Source organism: Staurois parvus, unplaced genomic scaffold (assembly GCF_062004578.1).
Source record: "Staurois parvus isolate SC_StPar_1 unplaced genomic scaffold, SC_StPar_1.0 ptg000017l, whole genome shotgun sequence".
In the NCBI taxonomy this organism is placed as follows: domain Eukaryota; kingdom Metazoa; phylum Chordata; class Amphibia; order Anura; family Ranidae; genus Staurois; species Staurois parvus.
In genome coordinates this window covers 3,379,743-3,401,443 of record NW_028317813.1, presented here as the reverse complement: position 1 = coordinate 3,401,443, position 21,701 = coordinate 3,379,743, and the positions used below count along the sequence as shown (strand labels likewise).

The 21,701-nt window shown below is 38.9% G+C and overlaps 1 protein-coding gene and 1 non-coding gene across 7 annotated transcripts in view; one reads left to right on the top strand and one right to left on the bottom strand.

Moving 5' to 3' along the window:
- The window catches only part of LRCH1 (leucine rich repeats and calponin homology domain containing 1), a 276,984-nt gene that overhangs the window by 19,151 nt on the left and 236,132 nt on the right, over window positions 1-21,701 (bottom strand). For 4 of the 6 annotated variants that reach the window (XM_089678955.1, XM_089678975.1, XM_089678963.1 and 1 more), the window contains one exon: window positions 8,659-8,915. The exons of the other annotated variants lie outside the window; for them this stretch is intronic. In XM_089678955.1, coding sequence (XP_089535081.1) covers window positions 8,706-8,915 — 210 coding nt within the window. In that variant the 3' untranslated portion in view covers window positions 8,659-8,705. The remainder of the gene's footprint in view (window positions 1-8,658; window positions 8,916-21,701) is intronic. 6 annotated transcript variants of the gene reach the window in all.
- On the top strand, window positions 13,623-13,729 carry LOC149473244 (U6 spliceosomal RNA). Its single transcript, XR_016313382.1, has one exon. It is a non-coding gene; the product is annotated as a U6 spliceosomal RNA (small nuclear RNA).

Genomic DNA, 21,701 nt, shown 5'->3' with positions numbered 1-21,701 from the left:
AAAAGGGCATACATTCCCCTAAAGAGCTGGCCAGTCTTAAATCATATAGGAAGACTTCATACAAGGAGCAACGTGATCTTTATAGTGGAAAAAAATTAATAGCAATGAGAAGTCATTATCTGACATACCAAAACATGCCAGGATGAAGACAGCTTTTCCTAAGATATGTTACAAAAGGCAAACGAGACACGTTTACTTTACTGTAACCATGTGAATTGCCACTGATGTATTAGAAGTAATGTACTCCCCCTGTGCAAGAATTGTCGGGGGTTAGCATAAATTGCTAACATTTATTCACAGGTTTCAGACTACATCATATACGTGACCCAACACGACTTCCCCTTTTTAAATCTTTAATTATCAGCATAGAAACCGCAAACTAATGTTCCAAGTATTTCCAAAATTGACTTGACATTTAACACTTATGGATGAATTGTGATTGCAGTGTAATTTCCTATACAAGTATTTATAAACATCTGAATTCCTCCTGCTGCTTATTAGGCCAGCCATGCTTTGATCGCAACAGAGGGATTAAGATGTTCGCAAATTGAATTTACAAAAGGGAACAAGTGTAGACAGAGACCTCTCTAAAGTTTTCTTCAAATGTCAAAGCATAAAGGAACATCCTCAGAGCAATAATACATCTGAGCTGTGTCAAAAGATTTGCAATGAATTGTGAGACACTTGTGGGCTGCAAACACATGCAGAGAATTATGCAGATTAGTATGGGGTTATGGTGATGGTTCAGAGGCTCAGTGTACTGTCATGCACCCCCCTATGCAGCAGTCCTAGCACGAATGCAACTAGTGCTTGGCCAAATGCAAAACATGCAGCAATGCAGCAAGGTACGAAGTTTCAATTACTCATTGGAAAGATTTCCCCCGCTGTTGTAACCTTACACAATCCCTGTTTCTTTTTAAGTACATTATGGCTGATTGACATATGTGGGGTATATAAAAGCTAAAGAATAATGCAGGTACAATTTCCTATGGACATTAAAACTACACTGAGCACAAAAACCGTATTTGTATTCGTATTAAACTCCTCAAGAACCATGGTGGATACAAATCCACTTTGTGTTCACCAGATACCTTTGCAAACCTGGATATTACATTGTAAAAGAGAGCTATATGCAGTACAATGATGATAACTGAGCTGTACATAGCATGTGCAGAGAACAAAGCTGTGGGAGGGAACCAGCAGGGTCTTCCACTACAGCTGGCTGCCTACAGAAAACTACTGTAGAGGAGAGGCAGAAATAACTGGTCTTTATTACACGAAACTCCCACAGAGAGGCAAAGAGCAGGAGATGCTTCCTTCTGTATTACTGCACAGATCTGGAAGATGTACAAGATACAGGCGTACCTCGGTTTATGAATTTAATGCGTTCTCCGGGACGTTTCATATTGCGAAAAATTCATAAACCGAAACACGGTTTTCCATAGGAATGCATTGAAAACCAATTAACCCGTTCTGGAGGTCAGAAAAAAGTTTAAAAAAAAGTCTTATCTCTTCAAAACTCTTTATAAAGTGCACTTTAAAGGCATAAATACTATACAGGGACATGATTAAAAATGAATTCGTAAATGCATTGAAAACCAATTAATCCGTCCCGGAGGTCAGAAAAAAGTTAAAAAAAAAGTCTTATCTCTTCAAAACTCTTTATAAAGTGCACTTTAAAGGCATAAATACTATACAGGGACATGATTAAAAATGAATTCGTAAATGCATTGAAAACCAATTAATCCATTCCGGAGGTCAGAAAAAAGTAAAAAAAGTCTTATCTGTTCAAAACTCTTTATAAAATGCACTTTAAAGGCACGGGGCCAGCACTGTAAACCTCCCAGGCGCAATTAATCTTCGTATTGTGAAAAGAAAATTGTAAACCGAGGCATTATTTTCCATGGATTTTCATTCGTAAACTGAAAATTACGTTAACTAACGCGTTTGTAAACTGGGGTACGCCTGTATATAGAAATGACTACAAGATTTAAAGTATAACTAAATGCAAAGCTTTTTTTTTTTAGTTTTGGATAGAATGGAGATGAGTTAGAACATCTGTCCGTTTTTATTGCTGTTTGTGTCTCCATTAGGGAGATTCTGCCTCTCTATCTGTCCTCTTTACCATTATAATCAAAAGTAAAAGAAAACCACATATTTTGAATTGTCCCCAGAAAAGTAATAGAGAGGAAATCTTCCAATAGGGATACTAGTTCTGTTGACTTGGGGGTCCCCAAGAGATTCCCATAATTTGCAGGGATTTCCTCTCACTTCCTGTTTGGCTATAGGACAAGAAGTGAAGATAACTCTCCTCAATGGGACAAAGATGGCAAAAATAAACCTTACAGTGGTTATAACACTCCCTTAGTCTATCCAAAGTGAAAAAAAAAAAACTGTTCTGACTACAGTTCTATTTAAGTAAGAAAATACATTTCTACATTTACATTTTTACAATAATTGTTTAGCCCTGATTTGAGCTTTAACTATCTGCATTCTATTGCTCACACAATAATACACAGTTAACAGAAGAAGCCATTGTAACAAATGCATAAGTTATATTCCGGAGCATGAGTTTCACATTCTGTACTAAGTTATTTAAAGCCCCTGTGGCATACATTTTGAGGAAAACAGTGTTCTAATGTTATATTTGGAGTCTTACAAGTACAAGAAAATCCAAGAAAGTCTTTCACACTTTACCTATCAACATGATTTTTTTAAAAACAGGATTTTTGCTTTTTGAATTTAATTGAAGCTGTTGAGGCTATTTTGAACCTCATATTGAATCATATATTGTTGATGTAAGAAAAAGCACAGACAAAATATATATGTATTTTATACTGAGGAGCGAAAACATGCACAGATATGGTTCATAATGAATAATGCCCTGCATTGCTTGAAGTAAAGCATCAGTTAGGCTTCAATGACCAATGCATAAGAAAAATGATGGACAATTAGGCCTCAGGACTTTATGGTGCATATTTAGATTGCCCTTTGATTAAAGAGCAAATTGAGGAAACAAGTGGACACAACTGATTATCTACTAATGCATTCATGTAAACACTACTTCATTAAATTCCCATTCATCTCAGTTCTTTGTAATCCCTGGCATCAAAGTTCCAGGGTCATTAGGAAGGCAGTAGAAGTGTATTAGAAAGTAAAACACTATTCTGCGCTCAAGTGTGAGACATATGGTGGCCACGGATGGTCTCCACTTCTGATACTACTAGTCACTGGTAATTTCACACGTCATCAGATGCTCACTATGCATTACAGCCCTCCTCAGACAAGGATAATCCAAAATATCGCAGGTCAGAAGACAAAAGAGGGTGCACCAGCCTACTGCATTAGCACCATTTATTTAACCACTTCCCGTTTGCCCACCCACCCACAATGTACTGCGGCCAGGCGGCAGCTACAGGCAAAGCGACGTACCCGTACGTCGCTCTGGCTGTACTAACACAAGGGGAATGAAGCAGACACAGCGGAATGAAGATGTAATTGCTATGCGATCATATGACCACTATGTAAGCAAAGCTGTTATGAATCAATGTCATTCATAACAGCTCTGCTTTTCTTCCTAGTGAGCTGTGATTGGCCCACAGCTGTCACATGATACATGGGGCCAAACACAGCACCCTGTACCATGTGACCAGCTCCAGCCAATCACAGATCACTATCCTGAGCTGTCAAAACTTAACTCATTCCTGACAGTTCATAAATGAGTTAGGTTCTGACAGTAAGCTTTGCATTGCAGGAGAAATGATCTTTATCAAAGTAAAGTGTAAATAAAAAAAAAATCCCTGGTCACCACACACACACACACACAGTAGTACAATGTTACTATGGTAATATTGTACTATTCTGATAAAAATATTAAAAATACTGTATATGATTAGAAAAATAAAAAACATTGAGAATTTTCCTTTTAAGAGTTTTTTTTTTTTAACTACTTGCCAACTTGTTACCCGCATTTTGCGGGCGAGCAGCAGCTCTTGGCAAAGCGACGTAATCATGTGTCGCTTCCTATTTTGGGGTGTGAACGCACCTGTGGCCCCCTGTCCCCCCCCCACCTGTCGGTCCAGGGAGAGAAGAGAGAACACGGAAGCGAGTAAAAACACCACTACATTTTATAAACACACACTAGATTAGCGCATTTAACCCTTTGATTGCCCCTATTAACCCTTTGATCACCCCGTCACCCAGCCAGTGCCATTAGTACAGTGTCAGTATATAGAATTTTTCACTGATCACTGTATTCCTGCCACTAGCAACATCAGATAGCGTCAGGGTCAGTTAGCGTCCCTCCCAGCCAGGGTCAGCTAGCGTTAGATTGCCCACACACTATCGCACTCACGCTATAGGTCTTAAAACCCCCTTACTAGTATAGTGTTTGTACGGATCAATATATTGATCATGAACAGAACTATACTAGTGCCTCCTTTGAATAGTGTCCACAAAAATGCAGTTAGCAGGATTGGCCCCGTTTGCTGCCAGCACTAGCGTTTAGCCCCTCTGCTGTTTTTCAAGGAAGATTTGTATCAATTGACTGTGGGCCAAGGCAATTTATACAATACATGGCCGCCCACCCAAATTCAGCACTTGCCAGACTATTTGCATGGAAACCTATCACGGTTTCTGAATTTAAAAGTCCTTTGGTCCAACCCTCAACATGGACATTACAGAAAAGAATGAATTGCGGTTATATTGATCCACAGAGCCAATTCATCCTATGCCTGTGTTCTCTGCTGTTACATATATGTCCAACATGGACCAGCAATGTACTGGTACATAGCTGGACTTTGAGTGGTTATATGGGGGTGATGCCTGCATCATCCTGGTATCGTTTTTTTTTCAATTGGCGGTCGGCTTTCATGTAAAAACAATCCTAGTGGCCAATTAGCTGCTGAATTGTTTTTACGAGCAGCGAGAAGGAACCCCCCCCCCCCCTTGCTGCCTTCCACAGTTTTCTTGGGCTCTCCTTTCCCACAGGGGAATCCGAGAATGCAGCCGGCAGTTCCACTGGCTGACTGTAGAGCTGATCAGAGACCAGAATGGCTCCAATCATCTCTATAGTCTAAGAAATCGGAAGCCACGAGCATTTCATCACTTCAGTTTTGCAGGATATAAAAAGCGCCATTTGTAAATTGGGAAAGCATCTGATCACACCGATTTTGGTTTGATAAGATAATGTAAGGGCAGAGGAGATATGTAGAGTCTGCTAGACCCCAGATTTCTCAAAAAAGAATATATGACAATGCCCATTGCAGTTATAGGGGATATTTGCATTCCCTGTGATAGTATTAAAAGTGATAAAAAAAAAAACATGAAAGGGACCGTGTAAAAATAATAAAAAAAATCAAAAAAAAAAAAAAAAAAAAAAGCACCCTTGCCACCTGCGTGCGCAAGTGTTGACCCTGTGCCGGTATGTAAACAGTGATTGCACCATGCATGCGAGGTATCGCCGTGAATGTCAGATCAAGGGCAGTAATTCTAGCACTAGACCTCCTGTGTAAATATAAATTGGTGACCTGTTAAGGCTTTTAAAGCATCGCCTATCGAGAATAAAAATGTATGCACTGTATTGCACAGGCATGCGCATGTTTGGTATCATTTACTCAGCATAACATCATCTTTTATATTTTATCAAACAATTTGGCAATATATTGTGTTTTTGTGCATTAAAATTCTAAAAAGTGTATTTTTCCCAAAAGATTTGCTTTTGAAAAATCGCTTCACAAATACTGTGTGATGTAAAAAATTTCAACACCCGTTTTATTCTCTAGGGCCTATGCTTTAAAAAAATATATAATGTTTGGGGGTTCAAAGTAATTTTCAAGCAAAAAAACATTTTTTTCAAAAAGTGTCAGAAAAGGCTTGGTCTTCAAGAGTGAGTGATGTGTGGCATAAGCTTCTAATGTTGGCCTTGAAATGCCAGGATAGTAGAAGCAACCTCTCCAAATTACCCCTTTTTGGAAAGTAGACACTCCAAGGTATTTGCTAAGAGGCATGGTGAGTGTTTTACAGATCTTATTTGTTGCCACATGTTTTTGGAAAATGAAGATAGAAAACAAAAAAATGTATTTTTTCTTTTTTTCTTTTTCAAAACCCTGTGACAAAAAATGATATCTTTAAAATATTCACCATGCCTCTTATCAAATTCCTTGGGGTGTCTACTTTCCAAAAAGGTGTCATTTGGGGGGTGTTTGTACTATCCTGGCAAGTGATATGAGGAAATATGCTATTTGAAAGCCTGGAGGTGGTCATTGGATTTTGGGGGCTTGTATGTAGCTAGGATACCAAAAATTTCTCACATGTGGTATCCCCATACTTCGGAGAAGTAGAAGAATGCGTTTGGGGTGTTATTCCACATATACCCATGGCATGCATGCCATATATCATTAAGTGACAACTTTGTGTAAAAAAAAAAAATTGCCATATTCAAAAAATTTGTGGCAAAAAATAAAATATTCCATGGACTCAACATGCCTCTCTGCAAAAAAAAGATTCCAACACACTAATATGCATGTGTGAGGCCACCAGCATAGAAATGAATGAAATAACGGTCACCTTGCTGGATATAGGTATTCTAATTTCTACAGTGTTATCTTTGCACGCGTGCAGTAAAGTGCATGTCCCTGCCACTGCTGAAGCTATTAACAGTCTGGTCATAGGTGGACTGATGATGGAGCTAGCCTTGATCTACAGTCTTGTTCTGTCATCTGAACCTCTATTCAGAGGTAAGGCAAGGAGGTACTACTTCTGAGGGTCAGAATTTTAAAAGTACTCATATTTCAAAAGTCCAGTGGAACTTGGCCACATACAGTATCTCACAGAAGTGAGTACACCATTATATGATATATATATATATATATATATATACACACACAGTATCTGTACACCCCTCACATTTTTGTAAATATTTTATAATACCTTTTCATGTGACAACACTGAAGAAATGAAAATGACACCTTGCTACAATGTAAAGTAGTGAGTGTACAGCTTGTATTATTGAAGGAACCATGAATGCTCTGACATACTGAAGCAGAGCATGATCCCCTTCTTTCGGAGACTGGGCTGCAGGGCAGTATTCCAACATGATAACGACTCCAAATACACCTCCAAGACGACTACTGCCTTGCTAAAGAAGCTGAGGGTAAAGGTGATGGACTAGCCAAGTATGTCTCCAGACCTAAACCCTATTGAGCATCTGTGGGGCATCCTCAAATGGAAGGTGCAGTAGCTCAAGGTCTCTAACATCCACCAGCTCCGTGATGTCGTCATGGAGGACTTCAGTGGCAACCTGTGAAGCTCTGGTGAACTCCATGCCCAAGAGGGTTAAGGCAGTGCTGGAAAATAATGGTGGCCACACAAAATATTGACACTTTGGGCCCAATTTGGACATTTTCACTTAGGGGTGTACTCACTTTTATTGCCAGTGGTTTAGACATTAATGGCTGTGTGTTGAGTTATTTTGAGGGGACAGCAAATTTACACTGTTATACAAGCTGTACACTCACTACTTTACATTGTATCAAGGTGTAACTTCTTCAGTGTTGTCACATGAAAAGGTATAATAAAATATTTACAAAAATGTGAGGGGTGTAGAGATACTGTATATGTATCATATTAGGGTTTGCAGTGTTTTGTTTACTTTAGTTGGGTTTTGCTTTCCCATACAAGTCTATGAAATTGAAAAACTCCCTTATATAATATGCAGATAGAAGGAAGGCAACCACAGATCAAATGCTCCTGACAAGTTTTGAATAATTCCAAAAGCATCTTAAACTGGATGCTTTTGAAGCAAATGTGAAGCCTTTCAACACAGGTCCTAATACAGACAATTACCCATATGCCCCCGTTCTTCTTTTTACAGGGCATCCTACCTAGTTTAAGTGGTTCTAAAGGCTCAAGGTTTTTACCTTCATGCATTTTATGCAGAGGCCCGCCCCAATCCTTGTCTGAGCCCCCTCTGATCCAGCGATGTTCACAATAGTCTTGGCTCTTTCGGGACTCCTCATTGGTTAAGAGAGCAGCGGGAGCCCACTGACTCACGCTGCTGTCAATCACAGCCAATGAAGAGAGAGTGGGGCGCGGACGAGCAGCAGCTCAATGTGTCTTATGGACGCATAGAGCAGCGGCTTGGGAGTGAGCACTTAGCAGTGCCACCTGGGGAAGGCACAAAAGTGCCCCCTGGGGCAAGCAGCTTTCCCTGGGGGCACTGCTTGAGGGGAAAGAGCCAGAGTGCTGGCGAGGGACCCGAAGAGGATTGAGGCAGCTGTGTGCAAAACTACTGCACAGAGCAGGTAAGTATGACATGTTTGTTATTTTATAAAAAAAACCAAAGCTTTAGTATCACTTTCAGTTTAACCTCTTGCCGCCCGGCCAATGGCCGTTTGGCGGCCGGCAAAATCCCTCAGCGTTCTGGGTGGACGCCATAGGTACAGCATACTGTACAGCATAGTTTCAAACACTTGAAAGCACTCTCTTTCACTATACATTACAAATATGAATAATTTGCTAAGTATGCAGTCACACATGGCGCATATGTTGATATGATTTTTGGAACCTTCAAAAATTGTTGACAATTACAAACAACACTACAGACAGGACAGCTACCAAAAGCAGAACAAAAAGATAAAACGACAATTAAATAGGTACCTTCATATTTCCAAATCTATAGATGCGAATGTGCACATGCAAAGTGGTTATGCCAATACAGCATTCCAGTAGTAGCTAAAGTATATAAATACAAAAAGGAGTATATGCAAGAGTAAAAAGCCTATCAGGTCCCAGGAGTGTAAGAAAGTAGATGTAGTAGGTGGGATTTTCTTTCCCACAGCCAGAAGAGCATCAACAGTCGTTTGAATGTGACGGATATTCAATTGCAGGATGTCATTTGGAGAGCAGAGGTCAGCCTATCCGAAGGGCAGCCATCAGAACAGAAAGAAACAGTGGACAACATTAAAAAGACAACACAGATAGAGAATCAAGTAAAATAAATAATGTCCTGGGGTGAAGATTATGGAAGGGCTGCTACATGTGTTTCCACAACAGCACAAGCCTCTAAGCCAGTAAATTACTAGAGCACAAATGATTAAGTAGGGCCACAGGCAAATCTTTAGAAATTGTCTATGTGTGTGCCAAGTACACATACAGAAATGCTGAAGTACATTTATAGCATGAAAGCGTTGCTGGGAATAAATGGATACTGGTGGGTGGCCATGCCGGCAAAAAAAATCATTCTTTAACATAATGAAGGGATGCATAGAAGAAACAAGCATTACAATGGGATACAGAGATGACATGACACAACAGAGTGTGCAGTTCCTTCTAACGCATGAACATTATTGCTGCAAAAACTATGATTGTCCATATTCATGTATAACTGTTTGTATATTAATATGGGCATATTAAAGGGATTGTCCACTTAGCTCCACAGGTTTTCTTCTAAGAGGATAGTGAAGGAAAATAAATGCTGTACTTCATCACATCATACGATTAAATTGATATGCAACATCACAATCACCATTTTTCTCCTCTAACTTAGGTTAGCACTGAAGTATATCTACACCAAAGAAGAAATCTGTAATATATTGTAGTTTACTTGTCTTTAGATCTGATGGCTGCATTCGTTTTCTTTTTTTTTTTCGGTTAAAAGTGATTCTAAAGGCTCAAGGTTTTTTACCTTTATGCATTCTATGCATTAAGGTAAAACACCTTCTATGTGCAGCATCACCCCCAGCCTCTAATACTAACCTAAGCCCCCACACGATCCAGCGATGTGCACTGGAGTCTTGGCCATCCCAGGACTCCCTCTTCTCATTGGTTGAGACAGAAGCGGGAGCCATTGGCTCTCACTGCTGTCAATCACAGCCAGTGAGCCAATGAGATAAGAGAGGGGCAAGCCACTTGCTGTGGGGGCACCCGACAGGAGGGAGGGGCCAGGAGAGCCTGCGGGGAACCCGAGAAGAGGTGGATGCAGGTTGCTCTGCGCAAAACCATTACACACGGCAGGTAAGTATAGACATGTTTATTATTTTTAATTAAAAATATAAGCCTTTATAATCACTTTAAATACAGAAAAATACTTGTTGACCATGTTAGAAATCCTAAATCCTTTAACTTCCTGTGTGCAGAACTGAAATCTCAAAGAATGTTACCAGCTTTCCATCTACCTTCTGTTAACAACAACAACCACCCCCCCCATGTAATGGAGAGGAGGAAAGAGGCGGGTGTTTGTAGTCCAAATGCAGAGTGCTTGAATGATAAGAAGAAATTAGATTTTTTTTTTTATTAGATATGTTTTATATCAGAAAGTAAAAAAATGTTGTTGTTTTTTTTTTATAGCATACAAAATAAAAAACCCAGAGATGATCAAATACCACCAAAAGAAAGCTCTATTTCTCTAAATCTTCCGGAGGTTAAGTGGTTAATGTTTTCTTTTTTAGATACACTTTCAGATTAGGATACATAAAAACTAAAATTTTTACAAATGGTCCTAAACCAAGGGAAGGAACCGATTTCAAGCATTAATGTGTGAACAAAATGAGCTCCAATCAACTGGGGTGTCTTTGGCACATGGCCCCCACAGAACTTTTTAGCAGGCACAGCCTCTGCACATAGGCTTAGCTCAAGGATGTAAACACTAGAGGCTGTTGGCGCAATTACAAGTTAAGTATGTATCTTGGGGAAAAAAGGAGAAAATGGCTCAAGGAATGGGGCAGAAAAAAATAAATATACTTATTACTTAAATATTAGTAAGGAAGCTTAGTGGTACAAAAGCTCAGCACTACGCACAATGTGCAATATGGCGCCCTACAAAAAATGCAGACAAAAATCAAACCAAACATTTTCTGGTTGAATGAGAACGATCTGTATTGCCCATTTACAACCTGATCATCAAAGCACAGCCAATCCTGCACTGGAAACTGACAGATGAAGATTGACATTTTGCATCTGATTGGCTGCTAGCGGATAATATTGACAACTATTAAAGACACCTTGATCAGTTAGAAATGGTGTTTCTAAAGATATATCAGTTCACTCAACATGGTCAAAAAAAGGGGGAAAAAGCTACATTAATTACAAGCAACTACTCACACCTACTGCTGCTAACATCACGTGGATCCTTTCTTTCCCTGGATGGATGAGGTAGCAATAAGCAGGAACTCAGATTATTGGTGGTGAGACAGAGCTTACAACTCATTATATAAACTTTAACCCCTTCAGTGCTGTTGCTCATATATCAGTAATGAGTGGTGTGAGGCCTCAGTACATTTTAGAGACACAGATGTGATATATGTGAATGTGTCACCAGGAGATGAATTGTGACAGCAGGCAGGTATGATGAACAAGTTTGCATATTTTAAGACTCTTGGAGATGAACTGTTGTAATAATGCAGAAGAATTGACATGAAAAAAAAACTGTACTAAAGCTACTTTGTTATCCTAGCAGGTGGAAGAGATGAACTGTGCTATATTATATTGCCTACTATTCAAGGAAGCTTCAGCTTGAATAACTGTTGTACTAATGTAGTACTGATGAGAAATTGTGCTGAAGCTGTTGTTATCCCACTTCTGGGAAGGTGAACCATGCAATATACTGTATGCTGCATACTTTCCATGGGAGCTTCAGCTTATTTAATCTATTTTATTAACCCTAGCAGAACCTAATACACCCATGATTACTGTGAAGCCCTAGCATACAAAAGTAAAGCTGGGCATGCATAGTTCAAAATTCGGCAGGTTCAGCGGGGATCAACTTCTTTCGAAGAGACTTACTGAAGAATATTTTTCTTGATCATTGGCTGCAGCTGCTGATCAGTGTATTTTGACAGTGGCGACTGTTGCTGTCAGAATACAATGTCCTGGTGGGGAAAGGGGGATTCCTCCTTCCACCTCGTTTGTGTGGTTGCAGGAATCTTTTTCTTTTTTTTATTTTAACCTACTTGCTGAACAACAACAACAAAAAAAAAACTAACAATATATGGCCAGCTTAATGCAACTCTGAAAATGAATTGTTTTAGTGGGAGGAGGTGGTTATCTGAATTTGCACTTGGGTGGTCCCTAAAGATGAACTCCTGCATACATACTGATAGGAAAACGGATGGAACTCTTTTACCTTTAAAAATGTGAAAGCGACAAACTGAACGCTTTATGGCAGTGAGAAAATTATAGTAAATATTAAGTGTCTTACTTGCAGTAGCCCTAGGGGACATATAAGTTTCTTTAAAGTATAATGATGTGATATAGGAAGTCCATATGAGTGTGTTCTGGACTTTTGCGATGTATTTCAGTGACATGATTTTTTTTATTGTGGTGATGGTTTAGTGGATGTTTACATAATCATCTATTAATAAATGTTGGTATAATAAAGCACTCATTTTTTGACATACCGCACATTGGCCCATATACAAATGGTTTTGTGACTGCATCTCTGGGTATTTGACTATGGTGAAAAGGTTGCCCATTTTCACATTCTGTTTAGTATTCTCAAATGTTTCTGCATGCAGCATATATTTGCTTCTCTGATGTGTCCATGAATGCTGCTCTTTAATGCTTTGCGGGAGATAACCACTTTGAGTAGTGGATTCCTGTGTGTGTCTTTATGCAGAGAAGGACAGACTATTCTTCAGTACGCTATACCAAGGTGTTCCCATTGATGATGGTTATAGATTTAACAAGCTCTACTCAGGATTGCTCATTATGGTGGTGTAAAAGATAAGTTCAAGATTTACTTAATTATATCATTTAATACATTTCTTTGTTACAATGCACAACATGAAACCTGTGGCCATGCTTCCTCAATTGACTCCACACATACATTTCCTGGAAACCCTACACCATAGTACTTGGAGCCTTATCTGTTGAATTCAGACTGAAAAGTGCCTTAATTACATAGCACATATGCAGTAAATGTGACTGTACTTCATAAAAAGGTATTTTAATACAAATATGCTATAGAACATGATACTGATGATATCCTTTAGATAAAGATATTCAGCAATGCCAAAGTAATGTTAGATTTATAAAGGGGAAGATCCTCTTAGATTAAATTTTATATTTATCTTAAAAGACACCCCATTAACCTGACATTGGCAGCAATTTTATTTTAAAGGAGTTCAAATACACTTGGGTCAAATACACTTTCATCCTATAACATTTGCATTGTAATATCAATAGCTAATTTTGACAAACCTATATAACCTTACTTGAAAATCTCCTTTCGTTTAGCGAGTTCTGTCTGTCTGCTGGCCATCTCTTTCCACAACTTTCCGGATTTCTTGCATACTTTGCAGCTTCTCCTCTGCTGTTTTTAAGGACTACATATCCCATGGTACCTTGCTGCCTGTAAGCAGTGATTACTGTACTGGCTCTGTCTCCTAAACTCTGCCTCTCACTGCCTCTGTAGTTCAGAAGGCAGGCTCTGTGAAATGCATGACACAGTAGTGTCTACCCATAGGGCAAAGAAATACGTGTTGCCGAATTCAAGGAAATACATGTGTGGGGACCTTCACTTAGTAAGTTTACAAATTCAAAAGCCTTTGGATTAGTAGGAGTAATCTTGAAATCATTGAAATACAATGTGGAAATGAATATATGATTTAAAAAATTCTGACCATGTGCTTGCTTCAGCAGCACATATACTAAAATTGGAACGATACAGAGAAGACTAGCATGGCCCCTGCGCAAGGATGACACGCAAATTCGTGAAGCGTTCCATAAAAAAAAAAAAATGTAAAAAAAAAATTCTGACCACAAATATGCTTTAAAAAGATTAGCTTTCTTTGGAAGCACGTGTGTAAAAAGTAGAAAGAAACAAAAAACAAAATAAATAAGCCCAGTCTAATTTAAAAGGTTACTGTTTTCTAATGTGAAGATGTTGAAATAAATAAAAGGTACATTTTCAGTTTTACCTGCTTTCCTTGCTATGGAAGAACAAATAATTTTCTGTTACAGTACTTGTCACTTTTTAAAAAAATGATGTGTGTCTGCCTACTTCCTTTACTATCTCGTATTGACAGCACAGGTTTCCCGAGTAAGCAAATAGATTCACCAAAAATGAGGTTTCTTTCACAGAAATGGGAAAGGAGTTTTACAGAATTATCTTGAGTTTTGAGGTAATACGTATATATGCATACTTGCATCAACAAAAGCAACAAAATAAAAATAAAACAAGACAGCACTATCTACAATGGAAACATGGGCTACATGAAAGGAAATGACTTAATTCCACCATCAGCAGTCAGTGTTCTGCTGGGGGGAGGGATAATTCCCTGCCAGCAGAGCACAACTATTACTGCTAGCGGCTATATCCGCTGGCAGTAATCGCATGTAAAAAAAATCTGACAGGCTGGTTATACCCAAGTCGAAGGGTGGATCGACTTGGGTGCAATCAGCCTGCCTACAGATAGATCAAACCTCGGCTGGTCCCTGCTGAATCAGCCAAGATTCGATCCATCTAAGGCTGGCTTAAGTCCTAGCTTGAACAATATTTTTAACGAGATCAAGACTTGCTAACAAGGAATATTAATAATTAGGCTGTGGTTGAGTAGACTGAATTTAGAGTGATTTGCCTTGTGAGCAACTAAAGAAATCCTAAAATAAAAAATTGTTGGTGGCAAATGCAGTGCCCCAAATCACATAAAATAAGTCCAAAAATGTTGTATTTTACCTGAGCACAGAAAACATATGTTTATAAAATAGGATGAGAGGTTTGAACTATTAGTATCATGTTTTACTTTTGCATAAATACATATCCTGTTTTAGTCATGTTGGCACCTGGTCTGATTTTGGAATATTGTGACATATGATATCCTATCACTGTACCTAGCTGCTTTACACTTGACTTAAATAAAGAATTGATTTAAAAAAAAAAAAAAGATAGGGGTTACCTATTAGCTGGTTGTGGATACATTTAGTTTCTTATTATGGTGTGAGGTAGCCCTGAGTATAAGAGTAAGCTTGTTAAAGAGGAGCTACTAATTCTAGCCTCTTACAAATCACTGCGTCTACTTTGGCTACTGTCCAATTTCTGTGTGCAATTTTTACTTGCCTATAATCAAAAGTAACTTTCCTCACAATTTCTGGCAGCGACCATTGCTAGTGTGGGCATCCAAAGCTGGCACCCATATACTTATCTTTGTGCAGCTGGCTACCCAGCATGCACCTCCTGTTTCCACACCTGTGCAGTAAAGACACAGAGATAACATTGTTGATAACAGACGGAGGATGCCGGTAGAGTCCTGGGATTGATGACACAGGTATTCCAGGAGTCAACAGGACGTCCTTTATGACGTAATCACTTTTGAGGAGCGGACTGGAAGTAGCAGCAATTCTAAAATAATAACCATTAATGTAGAGGTATCAGCAATTACATTGGACAAAGTTGTTCAAGAGGGTGAAGCTTTGCTTTAAATGTTGCTGGAGTAGAATGTTGGGATGTAAAACATTCTTCACAGTTGTCAACATCTAGGAATCAAAGATAATAGCACTCAAGTGACCACCAAAAACCTGTGGTTAAAGTAAAACTGAACTCTCCAAAAAAGAAAAAAAAAAACAGAAAAACGATAGTTGATGACTGAGGTTTCTCAATAGCAGTTCGCAAGCACTCTTCAAAGATCTGTAACATAGGTCCAACTTACTAGGCCAGGTTCTGAACCATGTCTTGTTTGGCAGTGGCCATCTTAGATAAGAGACACAGCTTTAGGCCATCTTCTGTGTGCAGAAGAGTGGCACTTTTTGAGTTGCTCTGACCCAATCATCCAGCCATTACCATTTGGCCCTTGTCAAAGTCAAAATCCTTATGCTTACCTATTTTTTCTGCTTTCAACACATCAACCTCGGGTAATTTGTTCACATGTTGCCGTAACTATCTCACCCACTTTCAGGTGCCACTGTCATGAGATAATCAATTTTATTCACTTTACCTGTTAGTGGTCCTAATATTATGGCTGATTGATGTATGTAAAATAGCAATGACCTCTTTTTTTTTTGTCCCTTTGACTTTGCTCCTTTCACTGTCTCTCACAATACTGGATATGTAATAATAATAAAAATCAATGACTGTTTGTTGAATTGCAAAACCTAGCTGATACAATATTTAGCCCTGATCAGGGCTGAATCAGGGCCTTTAGGTGCCAAGGGAAAGGTAGAGCTTTTTCTTGTATAATTATTAGTTACAGATTAATCCCGTTAAAGGCAAGAATATAGTTGCATTTATAACCTTTTTAACCATTTGCCGCCCAGCCTATAGCCGCAAAAATGCATTAGCTTTCCGGGGTGTATGCCATTTGGCGTCCTCCCGCTAATGCGCAGTTCGCGCGGTTGCAGAGCCGCGCAGCAGCGCGATCTATCACCAGCCGTGCACCTCGGACACGGCCGATGACAGATCTGAGTACCGCCCCGTCGCCGGTACCATGTGACCTGCTGTGACCAATCACAGCAGGTCACATGACAGTTGTATACAATGGATGGCTTCATTCATGCCATCCATTGCATACTAGTGTCTAGCTGTGAATGGTCACAGCAGGTCACATGCACATGTCATGTGATTAGCTGTGGCCAATTCACAGCTAAGCACAAAAAAAAAAAAACCCTGAATGAATCGATGTCATTCAGGTAAATGCTTGCTTATAGCAAAGTAATTCTTTGCTATAAGCAAATTGCGTAAAAAAAAAAAATACTGATCACTTCCCCAAAGTAGTACAATGTTACTATGGTAACATTGTACTACTTTGGTCATAGTAAAATATGAAAAAACAAATCTTAAAAAAAATAAAAAAAAGTAATAAAAATTAAAAATAATAAAAAAAAAAAAATATATATATATATATATATATATATATTTTTTTTTTTTTTCCTTTTCATACTGTCACCAGTCAGTGTCCCTGTTCACCGCCATGCCAGTTATATGATGACGCTGTACTGCACTGGTGACATTTTAATTTTTTCATTTTCCGAAAAATTATGACAAAAAAAATACAACTTCAAAAAACTTGCCATGCCTCTTATGGAATACGTTGGACTGTCTACTTTACAAAAAGGGGTCATTTGGGGGATATCTGTACTATTCTGACATTCTTGGACCTCAAGAAATTAGATTGGCTGTCAGTACTTCAGGATTGGTCAATTTTCAGATCTATACCATACTTTGTGAACTCTATAACTTTCTTACAAACTAAATAATACATCCTAATTTGGGTTATTTTCACCAAAGACATGTAGCAGAATACATCTCGGCCTAAATTTATGAAGAACAATTATTTATTTGTAAACTTTTATAACAGAAACCAAGAAAAATGTGTTTTTTTTCAAAATTCTTGGTCTTTTTTTGTTAATTTAGCAAAAAATAAAAACCCCAAAATAAAATACCACCAAAAGAAAGCTCTAGTTGTGTGAAGAAAATGATAACATTTTAGTTTGGGTACAATGTTGTATGACTGTGCAATTGTCATTCAAAGTGTGAGAGCGCTGAAACCAGAAAAATGGCCTGGGCAGGAAGGTGTAAAATTGCCCCGTATTGAATTGGTTAAACACTGCCACAATATTCTAGGCCAACTCAAGAAAAAACAAGAAAAAAAAAAAAAGCTTTCTTAAAACAAGAAAATGTTCTGAATTATATCAATGATTCTAGAAGAGATGTGATGCTTAATTGCCAAAGGATATTTGCCAACATACTTTAGTTATGGTAATCTGGCCTCGGCCATTATACTAGATTATTATATTTTTAGAAATCCCACCTTAGAGATAAAGCACAAGGCCTTCTCAAATGATTCTGATAAACCACCAGTTTTCATTGGCCTTGCTGCAAAAAATCTGATTCCTTGGTTGTTTGCAATGCCAGCTTCTGTCCCCACCAAGTTGCACACATGCCATCTAGTGCAATTTGAAGATACCACAACGTACCTCTGATTTCACCATTCACTGGAATTTTAAGACCTGGGCACGAAGATATGAGAATACATGTCTTTTGAGTTCCGCTGTCAGTTAGACTTTGATGTTATCTCATACCATCTGCTGTTGTGTACCACTCTGCCTGCTGCAACAGTTGCCTTTTTCATGGATGTTACAGCTTTCTTCTAAATCCTGTACTCTGCATGTATTTCCTTGCTTGCAACTTTAGCTGCAATTGAGGTAAATCTAAGGTTTGCAAATATGTCCATGTCACATAAGCTTACAAATCAGCAGTCTGCAGATTCTATGGCCTCAAGTTACTAGAGCTAAAGGCAATATAGCTACAGATAGTCTTATGACTACCTGCTGTCTGCAATGCCCTCCAGTGATACTACTGAATGCAAATATCCAGGATGGCCAGAGAAAGCTAATACAAAAAAAAAACAAAAAAAAACTTTTTTGCCTACCCTTACCCTGCTGTATTAGGCAGTGGTAAAAATACCAGTGCAGTAGATGTCAGAGCAAGTACCTACAAATAGGTTACTTGACAAGGAGTACGATGAAGCATAGCATATCCACACATTTGTTTGGGTTCTGTAGAATAAATAGATCACTGCTTTATGGTGCTAATGAAGAATGCTTTACATCAGTAAAATGGAACTTTAAAGAAGTCATGTTTTCTGTTTTTTCATCACAAAGTTTCAAGTACTCAAATTTAGCGTTGCACCAGCGGTCTTAAAAAGAGGGTTAGAGCTAGAAGCCCTGTCAATTTTTTTATTGCTGTACGTGTCCCTGCTGGGGAGATTTTTCTCTACTTCCTGTCCCAGTGACCACTAGCATATTGGTGTGAGATGAACTCCTTGGTTCCCATCCCTAAAGCAGACCTTGAGTATCCAGTTGCGGACTGCCCCATGCAGATATACTGCTGCAGGGCAGCTGCTCTGAGCTGGATCACGTACCTGATTGTGCTGACAGCACAAGCCGATTGGTAGGTCTCAGCCAATGATTTATGGCCATGATCTGCCGATCAGCAGAGCAAATGAGAGAGCTCTGAGATTGTAAAAATCACAGAGCTCTGTCGTGACGGCAGAGATGTGCCAGATTTTTGTTTCCCTGCAATACAGGGAACAAAAACTGGGACACCCCTTAGCAGGGGCGGACTGACAACTCATGGGGCCCCCGGGCAATAGGGGATCATGCGGCTCCTGTGTCCTTGCCCAAACTTAAAAAAGCCTATGAAAAAGGTACCAGGGACATCTCATGGGGCCCCCTACTGACCCCGAGCCCTCGGGCAGTGCCCGAGTTTCCAAATGGTCAGTCCGCCCCTGCCCCTTAGTAAAATCAGCACACAGTAAACATTTTACACTTGTTAGGCACACAGTTAACTCTTTGATTGCCCCTAGTTGTTGTCATTAGTACAGAGTCAGTGCATATTATTAGCAATGATCACTGTATTAATGTCACTGGAGATGTCAGTATCAGTTAGTTCCCAAAGTTTCAGTTAGTGTCAGATTGCCTGTTGTACTATCACAGACCTGCTATAAGTCACTGATCGTCGCCATATACTATACTAGTATAAAAAAAGAAATTAAATTCTAGTATATATACCATAGTTTGTAGAGGCTATAACTTTCAAGCAAACCAATTAATGAACACGTGCTGGGATTTTTTTTCTACAAAAGACAGAATACATTTTGACCAAAAATTATGAAGAAATTAGATTTTTCTAAATATTTTTTATTGGATATGTTTTATAGCAAAAAGTATAGAATATATATATATATATAAATATATATATTTTTTTTGGGATTACATAAAAAAAAACAACCCATGGTGATCAAATACCACCAAAAGAATGTTCTATTTGTGTGAAAAAAGATATAAATTTTATTTTCATACAGCACTGCATGACCATGCAATTGCCGGTTAAAGTAGCACAGTGCCGAAATGCAAACAATGCTCTGGTCATGAAGGGGGTAAAAGCTTCCGGAGCTCAAATGGGTACTTTCCATATGAACATACTGTGTGTTTTATATTAGTGTTTGACATAGCTACACAGTGGTCAGCGTGGAATTGTATCTTAATTGCCACAAATATCATGTCTAACCTCCAGAATGCAATGCAAAATTATTATTTTAGATTCTGGAGAAAAAGAAAAGGCAAGAGAATGGGGCTCCTTTCTAATATCTAGAGAGAGATAAATAGAAGATTTCTATTATCCTAAAAAATATCTTTAGTAAACAAAAAATAAATGCCAGCTTTTATGCTTCATGTTCCCTCTTCTGCAATAGGTACACATTTAAAGTGTCAGTAAAGTCTCTTCTGTCATAAATCCCCTTATAAGTATGAACACATCTCCTGTGCAGGGGTGTAGAGAATCCTGCCCATCGACATGTGTAACTAACCAGAAAACAACCCGAGGAACATATATGGCCTTGCTGCCTTCCACTGGTCATGGAATGTCCAGAAGCCCACTGTGGAAAAAACAAGAAAAGGCGCACCGGCCTAGTGCATTATCCCTAGGGGGCTTATTTCAAATGAATAAAAGCCATAAATGTACTCACAAACCAAGGTTTAAAAAAGCATAAAAGGATAATTTGTCCACAGACATGAGTGGGTCGTAAAAGAGAATGGACAACACACCAGGGGTTCCTGGGGTTTGTACAGGCTTACGCGTTTTGAGGGCAAGCCCTTTTTCTCAGAGATGGGTACTAGTCGGTGGGTCTTAAATCCCAAAATGACCATGACTCCTCCTAGAGGCGGATAGGCACTGGGGAGTCACCTGATCAAAGTATTGTAAACAAATACAAATTCAATGTCAATGGCATCAGAGCTCAGTCATACCTAGAGTTTAGTTTCAGCTTCTTGTTTGAAACTATAGGAAATGTCTAAGCAATGTCTCAGCAAAGGGATATGCCATATTAAAATACCATAAGAGAAAGCAAAAGAAATGATGGGTTTCACATATAAATGTATAAAAACCTTTATAATTGCAGCAGTGTATGTGTGTGTTATATTTCACATATATACACAGGGGCTATATTTATAGTGCACCCAAAATTTGCAAAAACTACTGGTGATGGATACTCCATGCTGGGGGAGAGCACACATTAGGTCGGCCTCTTGTGAGAAACAAAAGTGTTGATTGTTCAATAAACCGGTATGATAGCTGACAGACAACATAGGAAGAGGAAGTGTGTGATCCAAGCAGGGGCTCGTGGAGTGCATGCCGCTATGGAGAGGGTGGAAGATCAGGCTGAAATGCGTTCTAGTGGTCACTTTTGGCGATGATCACCATCACGTCCGGGTTGCCTGCCCTGATGGTCATATCCACATAGCTATGGGTGTGCCGCTGTGTGCAGCGACACACACCTGATGGAGGAAAGTGACTCACAAACATCTAGATCCGTGGGTGGCAACTCTCAAAGGAGGAGAGGAGAGGGGAAGGAAAGAGTTCCTACAGTGACACACTATGCGGCTCACAAAAAGAGGGCTCAGTGGTATCTATACACTACTGCTGAGTGAGTGACAAAAAAAATATTAAATAAAGTAATATATATACACCCAGGTGGGCATTCAGAGTGTGCTGGTAGAGGAAAGCTATGTGAAATGTCCCACTAAAGAACTCTAATAGGAACTATACTAATAGTTTTTTCCATGCAAATAAAAATGGACTCTAGGTTCTCATGTCAGACCTTGAAAGTGCTGGAAGCAATGAACAATAAAATTCATACCTATAATATGAAGGTAGAGATGTATAATAATACTATCTATACTGCCTCAGCAACACAAGATGTATAAAAATA